This window comes from Phyllobates terribilis, unplaced genomic scaffold (genome assembly GCF_046119375.1).
Source record: "Phyllobates terribilis strain yellow unplaced genomic scaffold, ASM4611937v1 Scaffold_1__5_contigs__length_1240528914, whole genome shotgun sequence".
Taxonomy (NCBI): Eukaryota; Metazoa; Chordata; class Amphibia; order Anura; family Dendrobatidae; genus Phyllobates; species Phyllobates terribilis.
In genome coordinates, this window is record NW_027362761.1 from 894,271,010 (window position 1) to 894,298,551 (window position 27,542).

The 27,542-nt window shown below is 40.1% G+C and overlaps 1 protein-coding gene across 4 annotated transcripts in view; it reads right to left on the minus strand.

The window, feature by feature from the left end:
* CASP6 (caspase 6) overlaps positions 1-27,542 on the minus strand; it is a 31,577-nt gene continuing 4,035 nt past the window's right edge. The window contains exons 2-9 of one of the 4 annotated variants that reach the window (XM_073640706.1): positions 24,800-24,958; positions 16,870-16,911; positions 12,145-12,208; positions 9,469-9,618; positions 5,850-5,926; positions 3,032-3,207; positions 1,432-1,591; positions 1-562 (exon numbers count right to left, since the gene is read on the minus strand). In XM_073640706.1, the coding sequence (XP_073496807.1) occupies positions 330-562; positions 1,432-1,591; positions 3,032-3,207; positions 5,850-5,926; positions 9,469-9,618; positions 12,145-12,208; positions 16,870-16,911; positions 24,800-24,958 (1,061 nt within the window). In that variant the 3' untranslated portion in view covers positions 1-329. The remainder of the gene's footprint in view (positions 563-1,431; positions 1,592-3,031; positions 3,208-5,849; positions 5,927-9,468; positions 9,619-12,144; positions 12,209-16,869; positions 16,912-24,799; positions 24,959-27,542) is intronic. The other 3 variants (XM_073640715.1, XM_073640725.1, XM_073640735.1) reach the window with 3 other exon arrangements.

The following is a 27,542-nucleotide window of genomic DNA, read 5'->3' on the forward strand; positions in this document are numbered from 1 at the left end:
TATTGTGAAAATTTTCATTTTATTTCTATAGATTCACAAATGTTGCGATATAAAAATGCATTAACAAAGTATTATATTTTATAAAAACATGCATCTGAATCTAAATCTAATGACCTGATGGTTCCCTAATTTTTCCTGAGAATTTGTAATAAAAAAATATAAAAAATTCCCTTATCCATCGCCTACAATACCATAGATTGCAGCATAACTGGAAAACATGGAAACCTCTTAAGTGAAATGTTTGCTGGTCTCTCTAAAGGATTTTAATCTGAACTGAGTTAATGAATGACTATATTCTAGCTCTGTATGAAGAAAAATGTTCACACTCTTTACTTTGGCCTTAAGTAGAGCTTCTTGGTCAGCATGGATGCAAAACAGGGGACTTGTTTTTTCCCAATCGCATTCCTATCGAGACAATTCTCAACAGAGCGTAGAGACACTTTCCTGTTCACCAGCGTCAGCAGTTCTGTATACTCCAGCTCTTTTCCATACTTATTAAGTGCCTCACACAGATCCTGGATATACCAGGACCCGTGTAGAGTTTCCCGATGAGAATAGTAGCCTTTAGGGGGAAAAAATAATACAAGTGAAATACAGTAAATTAAAGCCCATTTCAAATATAAACATGATAAAGTATACTAAAAACTAATCTGCTAGAAAATGTGATGCAGTGTTTTTTTCAGTAAAAATGATCTGATTTAAAAAAACTAAATGTGCTATAAACCACAGTTTTTAACCCCTTCACGTCATGGCCATGTTTTGTTTTTTTTTTTTCATATTTTTATGACCTTTTTTCCCACTTTTTACTGTTTTCAATAGTCCCCTTAGGAGACTTGAAGCTGTGATCGTGTGATCGCTTGTGCAGGGCTTCAGCACTGCTAGGTATAGCAGAAATCACGATCTCCTATGGACGCCGGCCACGAGTTGGTGTTCACAGGAGATTCATGACGTGTCTTCTGCAGACCCCTGGCTGTCATGACAACCCATCGGCGCCCCCCAATCACGTGACAGGGGCACCGATGGATGGGATTTGTGACGTGGTTCTGGCTGGCACATGTTAAGTCCTGGTGTCAGAGATTAACAGCTGGCTTTAACTAGTTAACATTAACAGCTGTGGGTGGAGCTCTGATCCATCCGCGGCTGTTAAAGGCATGTGACAGTTGATTAAATCCGCCGTCATGTGTGGGGAAAGATGCGGGCTCCGGTGTTGAATCAGGAACACGACATAAGATGTAAATATACATCATATGTCATGAAGGGGTTAAAAAGGTATTCCCATCTCCGGCACCAATGGGGAAAAAGACGTGACAAATTTATTACGAGACATATGCACATTTTACTCCAGCTTACCATATACTAAGACTAGCCTAAGAAATGCAGATCTTTCTAATGCTCCCAAATGTTCTTTAAATGTAATATAGCATCTGATACCTTCTGCAACAGAATAGCACATGATGAAATCAGCCCCCGCAGGCAGAGTATACACAGAGGCTGCATCGACTTCAGTGGTATTTGTCTCAGGGACAGCCACGCTGCTGTCAGTATAGTCAGTGGCTACGACTGGCTCATCATGTGTAGCTCCTCGGCAAGCCTGTCGTAAGAGGAGAGAAGAAACAATAAGTGACATTTTCATTTTCTTTTTTTATATTGCGCAGTACATGTGATAGATAATAAGGAGAAAAAACAAAACTAGAATTTTTTTCATATTAAGTCTTAATGCCTGACCTGTTGGGGGTGGAAAAGTGAAGGAGCAATACAGGTAACCAGTCCTGCAGCCCAGTAATTTTAATGATCATAGCTGGTTCAGTTAGCCTGACCCCTATTGATCAATGAGTGATGGCATATCACCAGGTTATGCCATCACGTACTTTTATCAGAACAGTATTTAAGGCAGCAGAATTAATCATTTCCTAAAATACTAGAATGACTGAGATGTCCTATTTGTTTAGTAAAAACATTGCTCTGATGTTACTCCACACAGATCCTACCCACCTGTTGCAACCACTGGAGAACAACTGGTGAGACACAGACACTACAGGTTTTCAAAGGGAAGTTCTCAGGCGATCCATGCGGCTCAAACTACTGGCAGCATGAATCTCAGCCTGGCTGCACAATTTCAGCCAGGTTTTTTATTTTCTGAAATGCTCTCACTTTGAAGATCCAGCTGGGGACTATAGCTGAAGACCAGACTAGTCCAGCTCTGCCCCTGGCCCACTCTTCCCAGTGCTGGTGCATGTGATTTACAGGTCTCTTCCTTGTGAGCATGAGGAGAGACCTGTCAATCACCTACAGTGGCACTGGGAAGAGACAACTGAGAGAAGATCCAGGCTAGTCTGGTCTCTGGCTATGGTCCCCAACCATATCTTCAAAGCCGGAAAATTTCAGAGAAAAATAAACGTGGCTGAAATCATGCAGCCAGACAGTTGGGAAACGTCAGACAGGCTCCATTTAATCATCTGTAGTGTGTGATATAAAGTGTCAATGTACACATTTTAGATGCTGCTGACCTTTCTGAATAGGATGAGAGATTTTCATTTCACTCAATCATTGGTGGACATGAATATTCCTTTACTGTAAATTCTAGCACTATTATTGGTGCCCCGTCATTGGCAGCAGTCACATGGGAAGAGACATCAATACAGGAGACTAAATTATACAGAAAGTGATGGGACTAGGTAAGTGAGCCACAAAACACTGCCTGGGGTGACTGCTACTGTGCAACAAATCCAGATGGAAAGTACACATGTATCCTAAATGTGAATATACCATTTAATTTTTCTCTCTTTCTTGGGTAGCCAGCTTCTATTTACTAACATTGTCACCTTTTTTGTACAATGTCTTTACTGAAATTTCATCATAATAGTAATTGACACAGAATTTCATAACCTATATAAATTTAGGTCATTGGTGACTTCTTAAATTCTTACAAATTTTCAATAAAGGGTCCATTAACCTATGTATAGTAATGTTAATCCTTGTCTATATAAATCAAAGAGAAAATAATACACACATTAACCATTAAAATGTTTACCTGGATTATGAAAATCTTAGGCTTGCCCACTAAGCTCTGGCATTTGTCTCCTTTGAATAAAGAAGTCAGCCTTTGAATTTCAATTTTAGCATCAAAAGCATAAACGTGATTATCTTCACCATGGCTCAGAAACACGCAGAGGAAGCAGTCAGCATCACTGTGATCACTCATTGCAACTGAAAGGTCATATGAAAAACAAGAGCATAAGAGACTAGCAGAATCAGACAAAAACTAAACAGAACGTATGTTTCGGTGATGGTATAAACATGAAAAAGGTAAACTACAACTATACCTGCATTGTGAAGTGGGCTGTATCAGCAAGTGGCAGAACTGCCTGTTACCACAAGATGCTGCCTCCAGTGCCTTATGTGAAACTTGTAAAAAGTCCAAAAATTCGGCACTCAGTCTGGTCAATTTATTTACAATTTAAGGCAAAGTGCATAGAAAAAGACGTTTCGGTCTGGTCATCACAGTGACAGTCACCTCCCTGCGGGCTGCAATAGGATCATCTCTTCCTGAGACACAAGCTTATGCTTGAATCAAAATGCTGGATACATGTTATATGTTTGGACCGTTCTGAATTTGTTTGAACCCATTTAGTGTATTACTGATGAAGGTCTAATGACCGAAACGTCTTCGTCTACACATTTTGCCTTAAATTGTAAATAAATTCACCAGACTGAGTGCCGGATTTTTGGACTTTTTATATGTAACAGGTTGGGACCCTATCCGTGCACTGGAAGATCTTAGGAGTGCCGTTCTTCTTTCCTAGCAGCTATTATGTGAAACATGTACATAAAATGAGTGATCAGTTAAATTCTGCAATGCTCCTCTGGGAAATATGCAAATTGTCTCTTCAGAGTGGAAGAGGACTAGAACTCTAGCACCACCTATAGGAAGTAGCAATCCTGAAAGTCAATATTGACTCTTTAGTGGCACTAAAGTTCTAGTCCTCTTCCTCTCTGAAGAGACAATTTGTAGATTAATGGTGAAACCCACCAGAGTTTTAGGCACTACCCAGACCTTTAGTCACTAGCTCCAACACATCACCACACAGTCACAGCTTTTGTAGGTCTGGGGCCTGGTGCATAGTATTGGGGGGTTTAATGTTGCAATGAAAAATTAAAACATACATGAGATATTGGATACCTCCCTATAAAAACAAACAAAAAAAAATTCTATATATATATATATATACAACTGAAAATATGTCTTATATTCTAGGTTCTTCAAAGTAGCCACCTTTTTCTTTGATGACTGCTTTGCACACTCTTGGCATTCTCTTGATGAGCTTCAAGAGGTAGTCACCAGAAATGGTCTTCCAACAATCTTGAAGGAGTTACCAGAGATGCTTAGCACTTGTTGGCCCTTTTGCCTTCACTCTGCGGTCCAGCTCACCCCAAACCATCTCGATTGGGTTCAGGTCTGGTGACTGTGGAGGCCAGGTCATCTGGCGTAGCACCCCATCACTCTCCTTCTTGGTCAAATAGCCCTTACACAGCCTGGAGGTGTGTTTGGAGTCATTGTCCTGTTGAAAAATAAATGATGGTCCGACTAAACGCAAACCGGATGGAATAGCATGCCGCTGCAAGATGCTGTGGTAGCCATGCCGGTTCAGTATGCCTTCAATTTTGAATAAATCCCCAACAGTGTCACCAGCAAAGTACCACCACTCCATCACACCTCTTCCTCCATGCTTCACGGTGGGAACCAGGCATGTAGAGTCCATCCGTTCACCTTTTCTGCGTTGCACAAAGACACGGTGGTTGTAACCAAAGATCTCAAATTTGGACTCATCAGACCAAAGCACAGATTTCCACTGGTCTAATGTCCATTCCTTGTGTTCTTTAGCCCAAACAAGTCTCTTCTGCTTGTTGCCTGTCCTTAGCAGTGGTTTCCTAGCAGCTATTTTACCATGAAGGCCTGCTGCACAAAGTCTCCTCTTAACAGTTGTTGTAGAGATGTGTCTGCTGCTAGAACTCTGTGTGGCATTGACCTGGTCTCTAATCTGAGCTGCTGTTAACCTGCGATTTCTGAGGCTGGTGACTCGGATAAACTTATCCTCAGAAGCAGAGGTGACTCTTGGTCTTCCTTTCCTGGGGCGGTCCTCATGTGAGCCAGTTTCTTTGTAGCGCTTGATGGTTTTTGCAACTGCACTTGGGGACACTTTCAAAGTTTGCCCAATTTTTCGGACTGACTGACCTTCATTTCTTAAAGTAATGATGGCCACTCATTTTTCTTTACTTGGCTGCTTTTTTCTTGCCATAATACAAATTCTAACAGTCTATTCAGTAGGACTGTCAGCTGTGTATCCACCTGACTTATGCACAACACAACTGATGGTCCCAACCCCATTTATAAGGCAAGAAATCCCACTTATTAAACCTGACAGGGCACACCTGTGAAGTGAAAACCATTTCTGGTGACTACCTCTTGAAGCTCATCAAGAGAATGCTAAGAGTGTGCAAAGCAGTCATCAAAGCAAAAGGTGGCTACTTTGAAGAACCTAGAATATAAGACATATTTTCAGTTGTTTCACACTTTTTTGTTAAGTATATAATTCCACATGTGTTAATTCATAGTTTTGATGCCTTCAGTGTGAATGTACAATTTTCAAAGTCATGAAAATACAGAAAAATCTTTAAATGAGAAGGTGTGTCCAAACTTGTGGTCTGTACTGTATATATATATATATATATATATATATATATATATATATATATATATATATATATATATATATATATATATATATATATATATATATATATTTTTTTTTTTACTACTTGAGCTTTTGTTTTTCAAATGTAGAATTTACCATCATGGATTTTCTCTAGAATTTCCACAGCTTTGAGGTTATCATAGCTCTTCACATCAAACCCGAGGTCAGATAGCCTGAAAAAAACACAAACAATACTTATGTATATCTATGTGTATTCAAATTGAAAAATTACTAAATTTTATACAATTGATATGTTTCTGAACTTAACAGAAGGTCAAAATATCAAGATTATTACCTCTTCACAGGAATCCAAAGGAGTTGTATAAGACTAGGCTCAGTAACTGATCTTGCTGAATAAGCAGTGGAAATGTACAGCCAGGCTCCTACTGCAGCAGCCAGGGTCATATAGAACTGACATCTTGGTCATTTGAATCGCTTATACGCTGTAGAATCTAGACTGTGAGACAGAGGTAGTAGTCTCCCTCAGTCATCACTCAAGGTTCTCCATAATATGACTTATTAGCTCCTCTATAAGTGAGAGCCACTGAAAAGAATGACAACTAGAGTTGAGCAAAACGATTCACAGTACCCTGGTCCAGTGGTCGGTCACTTTGTTATGCTGTGGCAGCCAAACCAGAGCACTTTGAATTCTTATTACCTGTCGACATCCTGGACACCTCTTCTTATTTGGGATAAGGCCGGGGTAGCACAGCCGTTGAATCTCTCATGCGAGAGAATCGGGCCGATAATACTAATGTCACTCAGATCAAACTTTGTCAGTTTGAGCCAAGTGTTACCTTAGTGTGATCCGATTCTCTCCTGCGAGCAGCACAGGTGTGGAGAAGACGGAGAACTTAATTTCTCCATCTTCTCCATTGTCTGAGTCTGTGGATGTCGAACTGCACTCGGATGACATCCTACTGCAGTCCAATGTTTTATATGCACCCATAGACTTGTATGGGTGCGCGTGATCACATTTGTAGAGCCACCCAAATCGGCATGAGAAAAAAAAGCAGATCTGCACTGCCCCATACTTTAACATTGGGCCGAGTGGTATCTGATAAAACATCGATAGCACTCGGCCGTGAGATGATGAGAGAAGAGAGATGATGTAAGATCTCCTCTTGTTCTTTTAAAGGGGTATTCCCATCTCGAAGAGCATATCCCAGCATGCAATAGGTATAATAATATTAGCAAAAGCCTCCAATTAGAAATGTAGTATAGTTATTCTGATTCGCTATGTCTCTTTCCTCATGTGCAGGCATTGCAGGATCTTAGGTATCCATGGTTATGACCACTGGAAACTAGCTGTCACTATCAGTGAACGTAACCATGGATACTTAAGGACCTGCAATGCCCTGCACATGAGGAAAGAGCCATAGCGAATCAGAAAAACTATACTACATTTCTAATTGGAGATATTTGCTAATCTTACTATTATTACAGCTACTACATATTGAGATACAGTTATATGAAAAAGTTTGGGCACCCCTATTAATCTTAAGCTTAATGTTTTATAAAAATTGGTGTTTTTGCAACAGCTATTTCAGTCTGATATATGTAATAACTGTTGGACACAGTAATGTTTCTGCCTTGAAATGAGGTTTATTGTACTAACAGAAAATGTGCAATCTGCATTCAAACAAAATTTGACAGGTGCATAAGTATGGGCACCTCACCAGAAAAGTGACATTAATATTTAGTAGATCCTCCTTTTGCAAAAATAACAGTCTCTAGTCGCTTCCTGTAGCTTTTAATGATTTCCTGGATCCTGGATGAAGGTATTTTTGACCATTCCTCTTTACAAAACAATTCCAGTTCAGTTAAGTTTGATGGTCGCCGAGCATGGACAGCCCTCTTCAAATGATCCCACAGATGTTCAATGATATTCAGGTCTGGGGACTGGGATGGCCATTCCAGAACATTGTAACTGTTCCTCTGCATGAATGCCTGAGTAGATTTGGAGCGGTGTTTTGGATCATTGTCTTGCTGAAAGATCCATCCCCTGCGTAACTTCAATTTTATCACTGATTCTTGAACATTATTGTCAAGAATCTGCTGATTCTGAGTGGAATCCATGCGTCCCTCAACTTTAACAAGATTCCCGGTGCCGGCATTGGCCACACAGCCCCAAAGCATGATGGAACCTCCACCAAATTTTACTGTGGGTAGCAAGTGTTTTTCTTGGGATGCTGTGTTTTTTGCCGCCATGCATAACGCCTTTTTGTATGACCAAACAACTCAATCTTGGTTTCATCAGTCCACAGGACCTTCTTCCAAAAAGAAATTGGCTTCTCCAAATGTGCTTTTGCATACCTCAGCCGACTCTGTTTGTGGCGTGCTTGCAGAAACGGCTTCTTTCGCATCACTCTCCCATACAGCTTCTCCTTGTGCAAAGTGCGTTGTATAGTTGACCGATGCACAATGACACCATCTGCAGCAAGTTGATGCTGCAGCTCTCTGGAGGTGGTCTGAGGATTGTCCTTGACTGATCTCACCATTCTTCTTCTCTGCCTTTCTGATGTTTTTCTTGGCCTGCCACTTCTGGCCTTAACAAGAACTGTCCCTGTGTTCTTCCATTTCCTTACTATGTTCCTCACAGTGGAAACTGACAGGTTAAATCTCTGAGACAGCGTTTTGTATCCTTCCCCTGAACAACTATGTTGAATTTGTTTTCAGATCATTTGACAGTTGTTTTGAGGAGCCCATGATGCCACTCTTCAGAGGAGATTCAAACAAGAACAACTTGCAAGTAGCCACTTTAAGTAGCTTTTCTCATGATTGCATACACCTGGCTATGAAGTTCAAAGCTCAATGAGGTTAGAAAACCCAAAAAAGTGCTTTAGTAAGTCAGTAAAAAGTAGGTAGGAGTATTTAAAACAAGAAAATAATAAGGGTGCCCATACTTATGCACCTGTCAAATTTTGTTTGAATGCAGATTGCACAAACCTCATTTCAAGGCAGAAACATTACTGTGTCCAACAGTTATTACATATATCAAACTGAAATAGCTGTTGCAAAAACACCAATTTTAAGAAAACATTAAGATTAAGATTAATAGGGGTGCCCAAACTTTTTCATATAACTGTATGATCTTGGAGATGGGAATACCTCTTTAACTCCTGTATTATTTTTTTTGTGGGGAGGGGGAGTTTGGACAACTAGCTCTCCTGGGGAATGCTGAATAAAAAAAAATAGAAAGTGTTAAGTTTTGGCTAAATTTCGATTAACGTTAAGTTTTTGTTGCGCATAGTACACATGCAAAAATTTTATTTTTCAGTGTAAAACCAGATTTTTCTTTCTCCAGTTCTGATGATTTTATAAAAGACATATAAAATGTAGATATAGGTCTAAGTGGTATGTATGGATTGTGCACATAACATTCATTTTTTTTTCTGTTTGGATCACACCTTTAGTTACCAATATCAATTTTATACATTTTCTTTTACAAAAAAAAAATCATTTTATACACACAGGTACCTTCATACCACTCAAGACTTTGACACAAAATTGTATTTTGATAATGTGCCACGTGTCTACTTTCAGAAAATAAATAGGTACTTAGTTAATATAAATTAATTATTTAGTAATTTAGATTTATTTGAACATGTCAAAAGAGCAAACATTGTCCTGGTCACCAGAGGTGCAAGGTGTCGAGAAACCCTAGTTAGCTGAAGGGTAAAAAAAAAACCTATACATTTTAATTTGAATATACCTTCTGTAAAGATTATCTCTGTCAGCATTAGTGCCCCGTCTTTCTGGCAGTGTGAGCTGCCAAAAGAACCAGTCATGGTTAAAGATCAGCGCCAAGCCTCGTCGTCTGTTCTTCATATTATACTCTGCAGCCGGGTCCAGTGATTGAGACCTTGAAATTTAAACAGATTGCAATACATTAGATCACTTGTGTTGTACATTATGAAGACATTTATTCCCTACTGTGATACATCATAGCCATTTTTATAGATACATTGTGGTTTACAGAACATTAAAAGGAACACACACAGATACCTTTAAAAAGTAAAGCTAATACGTCACCAAGTTTTTGCTCTGCCATTGAAAGCACCATAAAGTATAAGCAAAGACCCTGATTCCAGTGATGTATCACTAGGTTGTTTTTTTTCTGTTTCAATACAATCAGTGTTTTATCAGCAGGAGATCATTACAAGACACCTGGCCTCATGCCTCCTAGTCTAAACACATACATATGAATTGATTAGCAACTTTTTGTCACTATACAATGTACACATAAAGCTATGTTGTGGGCGAGGTTATACAAAGCTCAATATCTGAGCTCTGCTAAATCTGTAGCAGAGAAAACTATGACTATCATAACTGCTGCACCTAGTAAACTAAGTGATGCATCACTGGAATCAGAATCTCTGTTATTACCTCATGCTGCTGTCAGATTATATAGCAACACTCTGCTGACAGATTCTCCTGAACTATTTTGTCCACTACTTTTATGTTGATAAACTAGTTTTAGGTTAGGTCATTAATATAAGATTGGTGTTAGTCTGACACCCGGCACCCACACAGATCAGGTCTGGCGGTAATTTACAGAAAGGCTATGTGCCCACGAAGAAGATTTGAAGCAGAAATTTCCTGAGCATTTCTGCATCTCCTTGGCAGAAAAAAACGCATGCGGATTTTACATGAGTTTTTTTTTCAGCGTTTTCTACATGTGTTTATGCATGCGTTTTTCCAAGCGATTTTGAGCATCACTTGGAAAAGGGCTTGACAAGTTGGTCACACAATATAAATCCATGCAACAGGCATGGATTTATATTGTGTAACCAACTTAGAGGAAATTTCTACTTCAAATGCTGCATCTAAAAGTAAAAAGTACTAAAAAAATATATTCACCTCTCCGGCAGCCCCCGGTCTCCTCCCGGCAGCGTCCTCTCTCCTCGGCCCGCGGTGCACTGGATTGACCTGCGGTGACGTCATTTAGTCAGCTGATGGTCATGCGACCATCACCTGACCGCTGAGGTCCGCGGTTGCGTGACCATCAGCTGACTAAATGACATCACCGCAGGTCAATCCAGTGCACCGCGGGCCGAGGAGAGAGGACGCGGCCGGGAGGAGACCGGGGGCAGCCGGAGAGGTGATTATGAATATTTTTTTAAATTTTTTACTTTATAATTCTTTTTACTTGCAGGTACCATGGTACCCGGGTTGGAGGAGAGTCTCCAGACCCGGGTACCATCCGCACATTGAACCGCATATCATCTGCATGTATACATGCGGCTATTATGTGGTTCAATGCAAGTCAATAGGCGCGAAATCGCGTCCAAACTGGTTGTGCTGCGGATTTTTCCGCAATGATAATCCGGAGCGGAAATTTCAGCAGCATGTGCACAGCACATGTGGATTATCATTGGGATACATCCCAGACCTCTTACCAAGAGATCTGCACAGAGACGCATTAAATCCGCATCGTGGGCACACAGCCAAAGAAACCGCACGGCTCTGTACACCATTTAGTTGAAAAGGACCTGAGCTGCAGTTCTTGGGAACAGCCACTAAGCGGTGCATCAAGCTGCGCTGTTCTGCGCCATACACTGTTTACATCCAGCCACCACTAAAGCTGATAACAGCTGATCAGTGGGGATGATGGTGACTGACCCTAATTTGATATCAATAACCTACAGATATTTATGATCTATCAGATTAGTGGACAAGATTACTATTTTTAAGAATGGCCTCTCCTAAGAAAGCAAACAGGTTAACTGCTATGAACAAAAAGTGCCTGGAACAATGGAATAACTTCTAGGAATTGCTTGAATTCTGCACTTTGCTCAAAATGAGCAATGAGGCACATGCAATATAGATAGTTCCAACAACCTAACACTAGTCTGAAAAAAAATTCACACAGAAATCCATCTAGATTTTTTCCACAACTTGCAAACTGGATTCTATAAAGTCCCATTTACATACATTGTACAATACTGTAGTTTCAACTCAGAAAAGTCACAATTCGAAAGTCCAGCCTAAAAACTGAAAACTCATGATCTTTGGTCAACTGACTGAAAAAACCCAGCATAAGGTTGACAATACAGATGAAAAATTGTCTTTTTTTTCGGAATATGACAATTTTTTTATACGTTTGTGTGAACTTAGCCTTAGGCCTCATTCACACGTCAGTATTTTTGATCAGTATTTCATAAGTATTTGTATGCCAAAACCATGAATGTCTCCAAAACACAGAACAGGTGTCAGTCTTTCAATTATAGTTTTTCTCTTTAAGTTCCATTCCTAGCTTTGGCATACAAACACTGGTGCGTGAATAAGACCTCATGCTCATACTTCAAGCTTCCAAATATAAATGATACAAATCCATTTCTTATAAATATCTCAATAAAAAATATGCACAGTAGAATTGTCCACTCACTTAGCAAACCAACCGTCAGTCTCCGTGATGCTTGAATCCCCATCTAGAAAAGATAAATACGAATCTTAAAAAAAAAAAAAAAAAAAAAAAACAGTTCCATTTTTAAAAACATTTTCCATGAACGAATATACAGTGGTGTGAAAAAGTGTTTGCCCCCTTCCTGATTTCTTATTCGTTTGCATGTTTGTCACACTTAAATGTTTCAGATCACAAAACAAATTTAAATATTAGACAAAGATAACACAAGTAACCAAAAAATGCAGTTTTTAAATGAAGGTTTTCATTATTAAGGAAAAAAGAAATCCAACAGGGCCTTGTGTGAAAAAGTGATCCCCCTCTTAAAACATAAATTAACTGTGGTTTATCACATCTTTGGGAAGCTGAGTTCAATTTCCCTAGCCACACAGGCCTGGTTACTGCCACACTTGTTCTCAATCAAGAAATCAGTTAAATAGGACCTGCCTGACAAACTGAAGTAGACCAAAAGATCCTCAAAAATAGACATCATGCTGAGATCCAAAAAAAATCAGGAACAAATGAGAAAGAAAGTAATTGCAATCTATCAGTCTGGAAAAGCTTATAAAGCCATTTCTAAAGCTTTGGGATTCCAGCGAACTACAGTAAGGGCAGGGACACACTGCCGTGTGACTTGTGCGATGATCGCATCGCACTGAATGGACTGGCCCAACACCTCTCCTGACCTGAGCATGACAGCTGTTAAGCTCAGGTCAGGAGAGGTGCCTGCCAGTACGTGGTTTATGATGCAATCCTCACAAGAGAAATATGGCAGTGTGTCTCTGCACTAAGAGACATTATCCACAAATGGCGAAAACATGGAACAGTGGTGAACCTTCCTAGGAGTGGCCGGCTGACCAAAATTACCCCAAGAGCGCAGCGAAGACTAATCCCAGAGGTCACAAAAGACCCCACAGCAACATCCAAAGAACTGCAGTCCTCACTTGCCTCAGTTAAGGTCAGTGTTCATGACTCCACCATAAGAAAGAGACTGGTCAAAAATGGCATGCATGGCACAGTTCCAAGATGAAAACCACTGAGTAAAAACAACATAAAGGCTCGTCTCAGTGGGCCAGAAAACACCTTGATTATTGCCAAGACTTTGGGGAGAATACTCTGTGGACTGATGAGACAAACGTTGAACTTTTTGGAAGGTGTATGGCCCATTACATCTGGCGTGGAAGTAACAAAGCATTTCAGAAAAGAAACATCATACCAACAGTAAAATATGGTGGTGGTAGTGATATGGTCTGGGGCTGAATTGCTGCTTCTGCTTTAGGACGTGGAAGACTTGCTGTGGTAAATGGAACCATGAATTCTGCTGTCTACCAAAAAATCCTAAAGGAGAATGTCCAGCTATCTGTTCGTGACCTCAAGCTGAAGTGCACTTGGGTTATGCAGCAGAGCAATGATCCAAAACACACCAGCAAGTCCACCTCTGAATGGCTTAAGAAAAACAAAATTAAGACTTTGAAGTGGCCTAGTCAAAGTCCTGACCTTAATCCAATTGAGATGCTATGGCATGACCTTAAAAAGGCGGTTCATGCTCGGAAACCCTCCAATGTGGCTGAATTACAACAATTTTGCAAAGATGAGTGGGCCAAAATTCCTCCAGAGCGTTGTAAAAGACTCATTGCCAGTCATCGCAAACGCTTGATTGCAGTTGTTGCTACTAAGGGTGGCCCAACCAGATATCAGGTTTAAGGGGGCATTCACCTTTTCATACAGGGCCCTGTAGGTTTGGATTTATTTTTGCCTTAATAATAAAGACCTTCATTTAAAAACTGCATTTTGTGATTACTTGTGTTACCTTTGTCTAATGTTTAAATTTGTTTTGTGATCTGAAACATTTACGTGTGACAAACATGCAAAAGAATAAGAAATCAGGATGGGGCAAACACTTTTTCACACCACTGTATATATATATATATATATATATAGATATATTTGTAGTATGTCCACATATTGGGAAAAAAAAGTGGCATGTACAAACCCAATTCCAAAAAAGTTGGAACACAGATCAGAAACTGAAAGAATTTTTTTTCCTACTTTTCTGACATGTTGCTGTCAATTTCTAAATAAGTAAATTTTTTTTTTTTCAAATTAAATTGAAAAATGTCCAACTTTCCCCTTCTGGTCTGTGTTCTATGCTAAGTTGTCTGCCATGTTTCCCACTGATAATCCGCATGTGCTGTGCACATGCTGCAGAAATTTCCGCTGCGGATTATCATTGCGGAAAAATCCACAGCACAACCATTTCTTGTGCGTAATCGCGGCGGAATCGCTGTCATTGACTTGCATTTAACCACATAACATCCGCATGCATACCAACTTATGCTGCTTTAAATGCAGCATCAATTGTAAAAAAAAAAAAAATTATTAAAACATAAAAAATAAAAAAAGCATTACACTTATCTTTCCGGCGGTCCCCTGTCTCCTTCTCCGGTGGCGTGCTCTGTTCTCTGCGTCCCGCGGTGTTGAGAAAGGACCTGCACTGACATCATTTAGTCAGCTGACAGGGCACGCGACCGCCTACGTCAGCGATCGTGTGACCATCACATGACTAAATGATGTCACCGCAGGTCCTTTCAGAACACTGCAGGACGCCGATGACAGAAGAAGCCACCGGAGAGTTAAGTATAATGTTTTTTTTTTACATTTTATTTTATTTTTTTTTTTTTTCCGCAATGATAATCCGCAGTGGAAATTTCCGCAGCATGTGCACAGCACATGCGGATTATCATTGGGAAACATGGCAGACAACTTAACATGCGTTTTTAATGTGTTTTTTCGCGACGGAAATGGTGCCACGGAAACGCATTAAATCCGCATCGTGGGCACACAGCCTAAATCCATGCCAGTTGCATGGATTTATATTGTGTGACCAACTTGTCAAGCACTTTTCCAAGTGATGCTCAAAATCGCTTGGAAAAGCGCTTGAAAAAACGCATGCAAAAAATCTTGAAAAACGCTTATCCCTGGCAGAAAAAAAAACACATGTAAAATCTGCATGCGTTTTTTCTGCCAAGGAGATGCAGAAATGCTCATTAAATTTCTGCTTCATTTCTGCATCGTGGGCACATAGCCTAAGATTTCCAAATCACTGCATTCTTATTTTCTTTTACATTTGACACAACGTCCTAACTTTTTGTTATTGGGGTTGTATTTAAACAGCAGAAATCTGATGTTGATCCAATTTCTGCCTCATATTTTTGGTTTAAGATGCAAGGATTACCCCAATTGCCATTCATTGGGTTTTATCCCAAGTTTTCCATAAAAAAAAAAAATCCACCCAAAATAAGTAGCTTGCAAAAAATGTTGCTTTGCATGTAAACCAGTTTTCAGAAACCCTAATTCATCTACAGGATCAGATTGCCATCTGATTATATAATAAACAAGCTTTGGAGAAGAAGTATTAATGTCCTATGTGACTTAGCCCTCGGAGATTTCAGCACACAGCAGTAATTGTGTGATCTGAATTAATTATAATCTCGGCTTGTTTATTCATAGTCAGAGCTGCTTGTCTGGGCAACGAGCTCCCTGGATGAGATAAATGTATTGAACTGAGCTCTTATTAGAGACTATGGGAAACTAAACCAGTTTTTCTGCTAGACAGTCGATAAATCAGATGCAGTCTATGTATTTAGCTTCTCATACTTGCTTACTTTGGAAAAAAAAGGAGATTTCACTGAGACCATTGGTGATAAGGTCCAAAATTCATGGAGAATATCAAATTATAAAATGTGTAGGCAATGCCCTCAGCCGAGTGGCCTTCAATCCTGCATTACTGGGGTATATAATATAAAAACATGTTGCCCCCGATATTAGTAAAATCTGTAGTATAGCCTAAATTTGACTCCATGCATATAATTTTATACATGAATTACATGATTTTAGCTCTCTATATGCCCTCCTGCTAGTTACAACACTTGTATAAAGGTTTTAAAACCTTTGCAACTTGGGTGTGCTCTGCACATTGTCTTGAAAGGGTTATATGTCTAAACTACATAAACCCAGAAAACAGTAAGAGGTTATTTTTTTCTAATATGTTTTTACATTTTTCTGAACACGATTTTGAGGGTGGTTATCTCGTCTAAGACACTGCTAAGAGCTATGAGAAATTTACACCAGCCTCATGGACCATATGAAATAAACTGGAGAAGTTCACTGACTTCTATGGGAGAGTGTTCTAGGCAAGCTCTGTGTTCTGTGCAGAGGTCATTGTGCAGGGAGGGAGAGCAGGTGAGCTGCAATCATCATTGTGAATAGTGGATCCTGGGTTATTTATATAGAAGCTTTATCTTTTATTGTAATCCGGTCTGTGATAATAAGATGAAAGCGGAAAAGTTATTTATACAGAACAGGACATTTTAGCTTATTGTAAGGCCCAATGGCCAAAGTGGAAAACCACAAGATATCAGAAATACTATTTTTTATTAAAATGGTGACATGGAAAATGAAACAGTATTTTATTTTTACAAAAAGACTATAATAGGTATTTTTAATGACACATCCCCTTTAGCAATTCAATTAATAATGCTATAAATTAAACTTAACATTTAAAACAATTTATGGTTACACTCATAGTATTGGTTTATAATCTGTGGTTCACACACTGTTGCAAAACTACAAACCAGCATGTTGCTAAAACTATAAAAGCCTGCAGGTATATAATTGCCATAGACCTGAAAGGATGTATAAAATCACTACCTTTATTCTCCGGTATTTTTCTGCTGTCAATCTCCTCCTGACCTGTTAAAAACAATAAAATGGTCATATTTTTAGGACACAAAATATACGTAAGGCATCAGAATTTTTCACTGTATCATTAGTAATACAGATACATTTTCTAGTGCAATTGAGCCATAAGCCCCCATACACATTACATGGCTGTTGGCTGAACAATACATTGGCTGGCAGCCATCTCAGCCCCCACTTCCATACACAGGAGCGCTCGTTCGTCCCGGTTCACGTATGTTGTCTATGAGAAAGCCTCCAGGTGACATATTAGCCGGCGGCTTATCTCGGTGGCTTATCTGGAAAAACAATGCGTTCGGCTGTCCGAAATCAGATATGTCTGATCAACATCTTTCCTGACCATTAGTTGGCTTGTGCCCCCCCATACACATTAGATTAGAGGCTGAACCCATCGATAATATCTGGATCGCCAACATTAGTCTAATGTGTTTAGGAGACTTAAAGGGGTTGTCCAGGCTTTTTACGAAAGTCTGCAGTCACTCTATGTGACTGCAGACTTGTTAATCCTCGGAGCACGCACCATGAGTATTTTCCGATGGCGGCAGTGAGACTGAGCGGTCATGTGACCACAAGCATGCAAAATGCATATTCCCGGCCAGATTCCGACTAGAAGTGCACGGCCTCACTGAGTACAAGTGAATTGAGCGAGGTGTTGCACTTCTAGTCTGAATATGGCCGGTAGTATGCATATCGCATACTTCTGGTCACATGACCTCTCAGTCTCGCTGCTGGCACCGGAATACCCTCACGGCACTCACTGAGGACTGACAAGTCTGCAGTCACAGAGTGACTGCAGACATTCGTGAAAAGCCTGGACAACCCCTTTAAGGCTCCATAAGACTTCTAATGGTGTCCTGTGGGATCTGATACTGTGACATTAGCAGCAAGTTGTGAGGTGTGGACTTATTTTCCCAACATATCCCACAAAAGCTCAATTTGATGGAGATCATGGGAATTTTTTGACTAAACTAATATCTTGGCCTCCTTGACATATTCCTGAACAATTTTTTGCAGTGTGACAAGGGTATTATCCTGTTGAAGGAGGTGACTTCCATTAGGAATTACCATTCTGTCATGAAACAATGATTAGGTAAGTGGTGTGTGTCAAAGCGGCATCCCCAGGTCTGATCAGTGAATTTTTATTTAGCTGACAATACCGATTCTGATTGCACAACATTACATGATCATTACAATTTATGGAAAAATTGACAAATCATAACATGACAGATTTAGCCAAGCTTGATTGAAGATTTATTGGATAATTTTAATTATAGTGAATTAATCTCAAATACACAAGGAAAGGTTTAATTTACAACAGTCTGCACAGTACCATGATTGAGGATCCCAGTCAGCAAACATGGCATTATTATACCGGGCTGATCAGGTGTAAGCAATATCATAAGAATCAAATGTAGCAACACATATTGATAACCATGAAGCAAGACATACAGAACTTGGGACAGGGGCATTATAAAGTAGTTACACATCTTATGTTCTGATTACACTGTAAAAAGGATAAAAAAAATGGTGATCATGCACAGCGCCACAATGCATATTATCTCATGACCTTAGAGCCTTCCGTTAAATCATATCTCACATAGTATGTACTTTCAATTTCTAGATGTGATCCAGGTTTTAGCCAGAATATAGTGGAGAGTGCTCTCAGCATGTTGTGCAAGAATTGATTATTTATATAATCATGAGTCATTCCAATGTCATGATGTTTCCAGCTCAGTAAAGATAGACTTTCTACCTTCAATGGATTACTTTATGGGATAAGAAAGGAAGGACAAATATTCATTTTATACTGAAGCACAGTAGAGAAGAAAGTGAAAATGGGCGTAGTACTAGGCCAAAGTTTCTGGATTCTACAACTACTTTGTAGCACACTAAAAGGGAATATGGTTAGCTGTACATTTGGACAGTGTCAGATATATATCAAATACATTTGTCGCATCTGAATTGTAAAGCACTATGGATTATGTTGGCTCTCTATAAATAAAAATTATGATTATTATAGATCTAGCTTAGAAACAATATTGAGAATTACAATAAACTTAAAAGGTGTTGTCCGTCATATATCCCTCATCCTGGGGGGTAGGTGATCATCACTGGGCGTCCCACCGATAGGACTCCAACGGTTCACAAGAACATCCTCAGATGGAGAAGTGATCATACACATTTGTGCTGCTACTCCGTTCATTGTCCATGGGCTGAGAGCAAAAGCCAAGTATCACACTCGTCTATCTTCGGCAATCCTAGACAATAAATATCGCAGCAGTGGGTAGGACGTTCCATTTCCATTTGAACGGGGGACACAGGATTTCTGTTCTCACGATAGGTGGCCCCAGTAACACTTATCAACGTTACAGTCGACAGGTAATAAGCTATAATTGTGAGACAACCCCTTCAACATGTCCATTTAATGGAAAACAGCATTTTCTGCAGAGCAATTTCCAAGGTGAAAGATTGCTTGATCCTCAAGGCTGTGTGCCCACGATGAGTTTTTGATCCTGTGTATTTTTGCTGCGTCAAAAACGCAGCGTCTTACAGTTCCAGGAAAGTCAATGGGATTTATAGAAATCTCCTGCCCTCTGCGCTTCTTTTTTACTCAGCGTAAACAAACCTGCGGTGCGTGTTTCACATCCATAACATGTAAATTTCTCTTGCAAGTACACCGAATTTTATGTGCAGATTTTCCCCATAGAATTATCTCAGATGCGAAAAATCTGCAGGTAAAAAATGCATATGCATTTTTAAAATACGCATGTGATCCACATATGACTATCAATAGTTTTCTCAAAGCCAAATACCAGGAAATATATAAAACAAGCATCTTTATTTAAAGTATGACATACCAAAAAGACACAAACCACAGCATCAAAAATGAAATGAAAAAAACGCAAGTAACCTAATAGGTGCAGAAAATCTGCAACGTCACAAACTCATATACTCATCATGAGAAAGTAGTCTACGGGTATGTGCACACAGTTTTTTTTGGTTTTGTTTTTTTTTTTTTTTGAGTGGGTCAGCTTCAAAAAGGGTATGAAAAAAAATATTGTAAAAGCACTTTTGAAATAATCAGTCTTTTGAGCATTTTTTCCCACTGTCCAATAAAAGAGTCATGAAAAAAAAAATCTTCCAGAACACTTCAAAAACTCTTTAAAAAACTGTTTTAAGGGCTGTAAGTACACAGCTTTTTTGCTAATTTTTTTTTTTGAGGACACTGAACAAAACCTCAGTTTCTGAGGTTTTTGAGCAGGATTTGAAGAATTTCCTCTCAGTTTCTGCTCAGAACCTCCAGGAGCACATAGCCAGGAAATGAAAAACGCCACCAAAAAAGGAGTGTTTCCTGAAGTGGTTTTCACTGGAAAAATCGTTGCTTTCAAATGCTCAAAAAATTCTGTGTGCACATAGCCTTATTGTCTTGAGTAATCAAAACCAATGATTCTGGAAAACAGACTTAAACAACAGAGATGACAAATGTAATTCTCATAGTACAATAAAGTATTTACCCACAAAAAAAAATAGAACAATTCATTATATTATTAAAAAAAACTATTCTTAATAAAAAAAATTCCCTCAACCAAGAAACCAAGATGCCTTCTACCACTGGTTTATTGAAAAGAACTTAATTATAAAGTAAGAAAGAAAATAGGCCCCAATGCAAAGTATTTCCCCCACCACCTATGTGCCATTCATAATACTGTTTGGGCTGTTTTTTTTACAGGAACATTACCTTTATATTGAATAACTATATGTTTTATTTAAAAAAAATCTTTGTGAACCCAATCATGTAGCTGCAGGAGCTAAAGTCCCCATAGAGAAGGCAGAGATGGTTTATTACCGTCTATGTCTTCTCCATCGCTGTATACACAGTGCTAAAAAAGGGTTGTGTAGTCATTAATAGGAAGCGCTAATGGCGCTTCCTCCTCCATACTCAGCAGTCATGTGACAGCTGTGTATAGGGAGGGAGCAGGAGCTGTTGGGTCATAGGAGACCCACATCACAGGAGACCCCGACAGCTCTGCTATGCAGCCATGAAGCTGCATTTCCCCTGTAACTAGGGCTAATGTATGAACCCAAGTTACAAGAAAAGTAAGATGTTGATAAAAAAAATTACTTTATTTTAATACCCCCCCCCCCAAGGTCTTTTATTACCTTATGGAGGGGGGGGGGCGCAATGTGTAAAATAAATTAAAAATAAATAAAAATGCCACTGTCAATTCAGATTGCTGTTATTAGCGCTGGCCCCATAAAAAAAAAGTGTCCGATATCTAAAAATATTTGTTACAGAACTGGAAACTAATTTTTGAATGCATTTTAGTACTGACATAAATGGGAAAAACAGACACTTAAGTGCTCTACTTTTCCACTGATAACGCACGATATCAGCAAAAAAAAAAAAAAAAAAAAAAAAAGAGAATAAGACAGTGACTTAAAAATGAAGCCCCATGTATCATGAAAAAAATACCAAAAAATTTTTTGAATATCCACACAAGAAACATTTTTATAGCTCATTAAACTGTATGTACAAAAAAAAACTAAAATGTACCCAGGCTTGGACTGGCCCACAGGATAGCAGGAGAATCATTTGGTGGGCCCCTGTGCAAGACTGAGCCACCACCCTCTTATATGAACAGAACTTGGCACAATATACTTGATTCACTATGAACACGCAGAGACAGCATCTTATTAATTTAACAATCTACCCAGTTCATTGTTATATAAATCTGTGATTGATAATGTCACATTTGCATGTAGTTGAAAAGTGGGGCCCTGGAGTTGGTTACTGGTGGGCCCTTGGCACCCCAGTCCAATACTGAATGTACCTAATCAAGAACGGGGTAAATGGTCTTTGTTGAACTGGTTAAACATGTCCATGTTATAAAAATCAAGTTCTCTTCTCTGGTAATAACAGACCTGTCATGTCTTGTGCATTACACAATTTTTCCAGATTTTCCTACATTTAGTTCACTACATTGCACCATGCAACAAGCTGTTTGATTATTCAGGTGACTGTTACCCTTTCTTTCTAATATGCAATATATCTAGAGAAGAGAACACATTATCCTTAGGTAGCTTATCTTGTGAATCTGTAGATTGTGTAGATTAGCTTATACATGTAGAGCCAATTTCTAGGATTACCCAACTGCCTGACAGAACGGACTGGTTCTTCATCCAGTATTACTGCATGGTCTATCATAAAGAATTGAGTGTAGTCCTTTAATAAAGGAAACCTGTCACCATGAAAATGCTGTCCAATCTGCAGGCGTCATGTTATAGAGCTGAGGAGATGGCTTTATACAGTGGTGGCCAAAAGTATTGGCACCCCTGCAATTCTGTCAGATCATACTCCGTTTCTTCCTGAAAATGATTGCAATCACAAATTCTTTGGTATTATTATCTCATTTAATTTGTCTTCAATGTAAAAACACAAAGAGAATTGTCCTAAAGCCAAATTGGATATAATTCCACATCAAACCTAAAAAAGGGGGTGGACAAAAGTATTGGCACTGTTTGAAAAATCATCTGATGCTTCTCTAATTCGTGTAATTAACAGCACCTGTAACTTACCTGTGGCACCTAACAGGTGTTGGCAATAACTAAATCACACTTGCAGCCAGTTAACATGGATTAAAGTTGACTCAACCTCTGTCCTGTGTCCTTGTGTGTACCACATTGAGCATGGAGAAAAGAAAGAAGACCAAAGAACTGTCTGAGGACTTGAGAAACCAAATTGTGAGGAAGCATGAGCAATCTCAAGGCTACAAGTCCATCTCCAAAGACCTGAATATTCCTGTGTCTTCCATGCGCAGTGTCATCAAGAAGTTTAAAGCCCATGGCACTGTGGCTAACCTCCCTAGATGTGGACGGAAAAGAAAAATTGACGAGAGATTTCAACGGATGGTGGATAAAGAACCTCGACTAACATCCAAACAAGTTCAAGCTGCCCTGCAGTCCGAGGGTACAACAGTGTCAACCCGTACTATCTGTCGGCGTCTGAATGAAAAGGGACTGTATGGTAGGATACCCAGGAAGACCCCACTTCTTACCCCGAGACATAAAAAAGCCAGGCTGGAGTTTGCCAAAACTTACCTGAGAATGCCTAAAACGTTTTGGAAGAATGTTCTCTGGTCAGATGAGACAAAAGTAGAGCTTTTTGGCAAAAAGCATCAACATAGAGTGTACAGGAAAAAAAAAAGAGGCATTCAAAGAAAAGAACACGGTCTCTACAGTCAAACATGGCGGAGGTTCCCTGATGTTTTGGGGTTGCTTTGCTGCCTCTGGCACTGGACTGCTTGACCGTGTGCATGGCATTATGAAGTCTGAAGACTACCAACAAATTTTGCAGCATAATGTAGGGCCCAGTGTGAGAAAGCTGGGTCTCCCTCAGAGGTCATGGGTCTTCCAGCAAGACAATGACCCAAAACACACTTCCAAAAGCACTATAAAATGGTTTGAGAGAAAGCACTGGAGACTTCTAAGGTGGCCAGCAATGAGTCCAGACCTGAATCCCATAGAACACCTGTGGAGAGATCTCAAAATGGCAGTTTGGAGAAGGCACCCTTCAAATATCAGGGACCTGGAGCAGTTTGCCAAAGAAGAATGGTCTACAATTCCAGCAGAGCATTGTAAGAAACTCATTGATGGTTACCGGAAGCGGTTGTTCGCAGTTATTTTGGCTAAAGGTTGTGCAACCAAGTATTAGGCTGAGGGTGCCAATACTTTTGTATGGCCCATTTTTGGAGTTTTGTGTGAAATGATCAATGATTTGATTTTTGCTTCATTCTCTTTTGTGTTTTTACATTGAAGACAAATTAAATGATGATAATACCAAAGAATTTGTGATTGCAATCATTTTCAGGAAGAAACTGAGTAATATCTGACAGAATTGCAGGGGTGCCAATACTTTTGGCCACCACTGTAGTTCTGTGAGGAAAGATTCAGTATAACCTGTGTTTCATCATTTAAACCTTTGTTCTTTCTGGGATTTTTGGTCCAGTGAGTGGTCCTATCAGTGACTGACAGCTATCTCTGTATGCGCACTTATACAAAGAAGGCTGTCAGTCACTGATAAATCACAGATTATACTGAATCTTTTATCACAGAACTATATATCCATCTTCTCAGCTCCTCCTGCTCTTTAAGACCTCCTTCACACGTCCGTGTTTAAACTTGTACCGGTGTCCTCAGTGTTTTGGATCAGTGTGTCATCCGTGTGTCCATTTTTACCATCAGTGTTTTTATGGTGTGGATAAAGAAATAAATGACAAAACTTCTCCTATACTTTACAATGTTAAACACGTACACTACACACGGACCCATAGATTTGTATTGGCCCTTGTCATCAGAAAAAAAAAAAAAAAGGCTATATCTCCATGTGTTTTGCAAGGACATGCGGTCCGTGTACAAACACAGACATGTGCATAGCAGCATAGGTTATAATGGGTACATGTGGTATCCAGGAAAAAAAGGGATCTCAGACGTACTGGAAACACAGATGTGTGAAGGAGGCCTAAGGCCACGTGCCCGTGTTAAATATTTGGTGAGTATTTTACATCAGTATTGATAAGCCAAAACCAGGAGTGGAACAATCAGAGGAAAAGTATAATAGAAACACGTCACCACTTCTGTATTTATCACCCACTCCTGGTTTTGGCTTACAAATACTGATGTAAAATACTGACCAAATACTGAATATGTGAACGTGGCCTAAGTGAGTGTCTGCAGATTCAAGTGCATTTTCATGGTGACAGGGTTCCTTTCAGTGGATGCTAGTCATATGGGCCTACAATTATTGTACACTGCAAATTAGGAAGAAATTATAAAAGGAACAATAAAGCACAGAGCAATTGTTGGAGTGTATTGTCCACCTCACCTGGTACCGCTCCAGGCAACACCCTTTCATAGCTGACATCTGTGGGTGCAGTGTCAGGCACCCTGGGACGACTCGCCTTGACAGCGTGCACCATTGGCATTGGTCTTTTGCGCTGTGAGTCCAGCACAGTCTGCTGCTCTGCAGATGGTTTTGTCACTTCTAAAGATGGAAACAAGACAGGAACATATAGCTAAGATTGCCAATACATGTGTGTGGTGTGTCCTGGCAGAAACCTTTCTGAGCTAGGTTTACATAGCTAACCTTTAAAATATTTATAAGTAATATCACAATAAATAGTTACATGGTTTATAAGGTTGAAAAAATAGACAGATGTCAATCAAGTTCGACTGAGGAATGGGAAAGGATAAAAGAAAGGGTTACATGTACAACCCCAACACATGATCCGGCCCGCCAAATAATGACTCATCTTTCCCTCCTGATCCCTTAGGCTGTGTGCCCACAACCAGTTTTTGGTGCGTTTTTTGACGCTACATATTTTGGCCATGTCAAAAACGCAGCATCTTACAGTTCCAGCAAAGTGGATGGGATTTGTAGAGATCTCATGCCCGCTGTGCTTCTATTTAACTTATCGTGAACCAATCTGCGGTGCACAGCGGAAACGCACTAAAAATAATACACAAATTAAGTTTTGAATAGACAAAAAACAGCAAGTATCAAAAACAAAGCAGCTTTATTTAAAACATGACATACCAACAAGAGACAAAAAACAGCAGCGTCAAAAACAAGATAAAAACGCAATGAAAAAAATGCAAGTAACCTAATTTACTTACATGTAGAAATTGTCCAGAAATTCTGCAACATGTGTACAATGACATATCCCGGTTTATGAACAAGGCACAGAGCCTTACAGGAGTGCACGCAGACTATAGGACTCCTCTAGTACAGACCTATGCAGCCTCCATGCACTGGCATTGCGGCTCTGTCATACTACAAATACACTGCTCAAAAAAATAAAGGGAACACTTAAACAACAGAATACAACTCCAAGTAAATCAAACTTCTGTGAAATCAAACTGTCCACTTAGGAAGCAACACTGATTGACAATCAATTTCACATGCTGTTGTGCAAATGGAATAGACAATAGATGGAAATTATTGGCAATTATCAAGACACCCTCAATAAAGGAGTGGTTCTGCAGGTGGGGACCACAGACCACATCTCAGTACCAATGCTTTCTGGTTGAGGTTTTGGTCACTTTTGAATGTTGGTTGTGCTTTCACACTCGTGGTAGCATGAGACGGACTCTACAACCCACAGAAGTTGCTCAGGTAGTGCAGCTCATCCAGGATGGCACATCAGTGCGAGCTGTGGCAAGAAGGTTTGCTGTGTCTGTCAGCATAGTGTCCAGAGGCTTGAGGCGCTACCAGGAGACAGGCCAGTACACCAGGAGACGTGGAGGAGGCCGTAGGAGGGCAACAACCCAGCAGCAGGACCGCTACCTCCGCCTTTGTGCAAGGAGGAACAGGAGGAGCACTGCCAGAGCCCTGCAAAATGACCTCCAGCAGGCCACAAATGTGCATGTGTCTGCACAAATGAATAGAAACCGACTTCATGGAGTGTGGTATGAGGGCCTGACATCCACAGATGGGGGTTGTGCTCACAGCCCAACACCGTGCAGGACGCTTGGCATTTGCCACAGAACACCAGGATTGGCAAAGTCGCCACTGGCACCATGTGCTCTTCACAGATGAAAGTAGGTTCACACTGAGCACATGTGACAGACATGACAGAGTCTGGAGACGCCGTGGAGCGTGATCTACTGCCTGCAACATCCTTCAGCATGACCGGTTTGGCAGTGGGTCAGTAATGGTGTGAGGTAGCATTTCTTTGGAGGGCCGCACAGCCCTCCATGTGCTCGCCAGAGGTAGCCTGACTGCCATTAGGTACCGAGATGAGATCCTCAGACCCCTTGTGAGACCATATGCTGGTGGGGTTGGCCCTGGGTTCCTCCTAATGCAAGACAATGCCAGACCTCATGTGGCTGGAGTGTGTCAGCAGTTCCTGCAAGATGAAGGCATTGAAACTATGGACTGGCCCGTCCGTTCCCCAGACCTGAATCCTATTGAGCATATCTGGGACATCATGTCTCGCTCCATCCACCAACGTCACGTTGCACCACAGACTGTCCAGGAGTTGGCGGATGCTTTAGTCCAGGTCTGGGAGGAGATCCCACAGGAGACCATTCGCAACCTCATCAGGAGCATGCCCAGACATTGCATTGTAGGGAGGTCATACAGGCACGTGGAGGCCACACACAGTACTGAGCCTCATTTTGACTTATTTTAAGGACATTACATCAAAGTTGGATCAGCCTGTAGTGTGTTTTTCCACTTTAATTTTGGGGGTGACTCCAAATCCAGGCCTCCATTGGTTAATAAATTTGATTTCCATTGATGATTTTTGTGTGATTTTGTTGTCGGCACATTCAACTTTGTAGAGAACAAAGTATTCAATGACAATATTTCATTCAGATCTAGGATGTGTTATTTGAGTGTTCCCTTTATATTTTTGAGCAGTGTATATTATGTCCAGGGGATACAGCTGCAGCCCAAAGGAGCAAGTCAGGAGTCTTTTTCTGTTGGACTCTTCATGAAAAAAAAAACATCTTTATGCCTTTATATGAAATATGAGGTTTATAAAAAGGTACAGCTGAGGCCTCATACACGTCTATGGGAGCCCTATTAAGTCTCCATGAATAACAGAGCCATAGTACAGCCATGT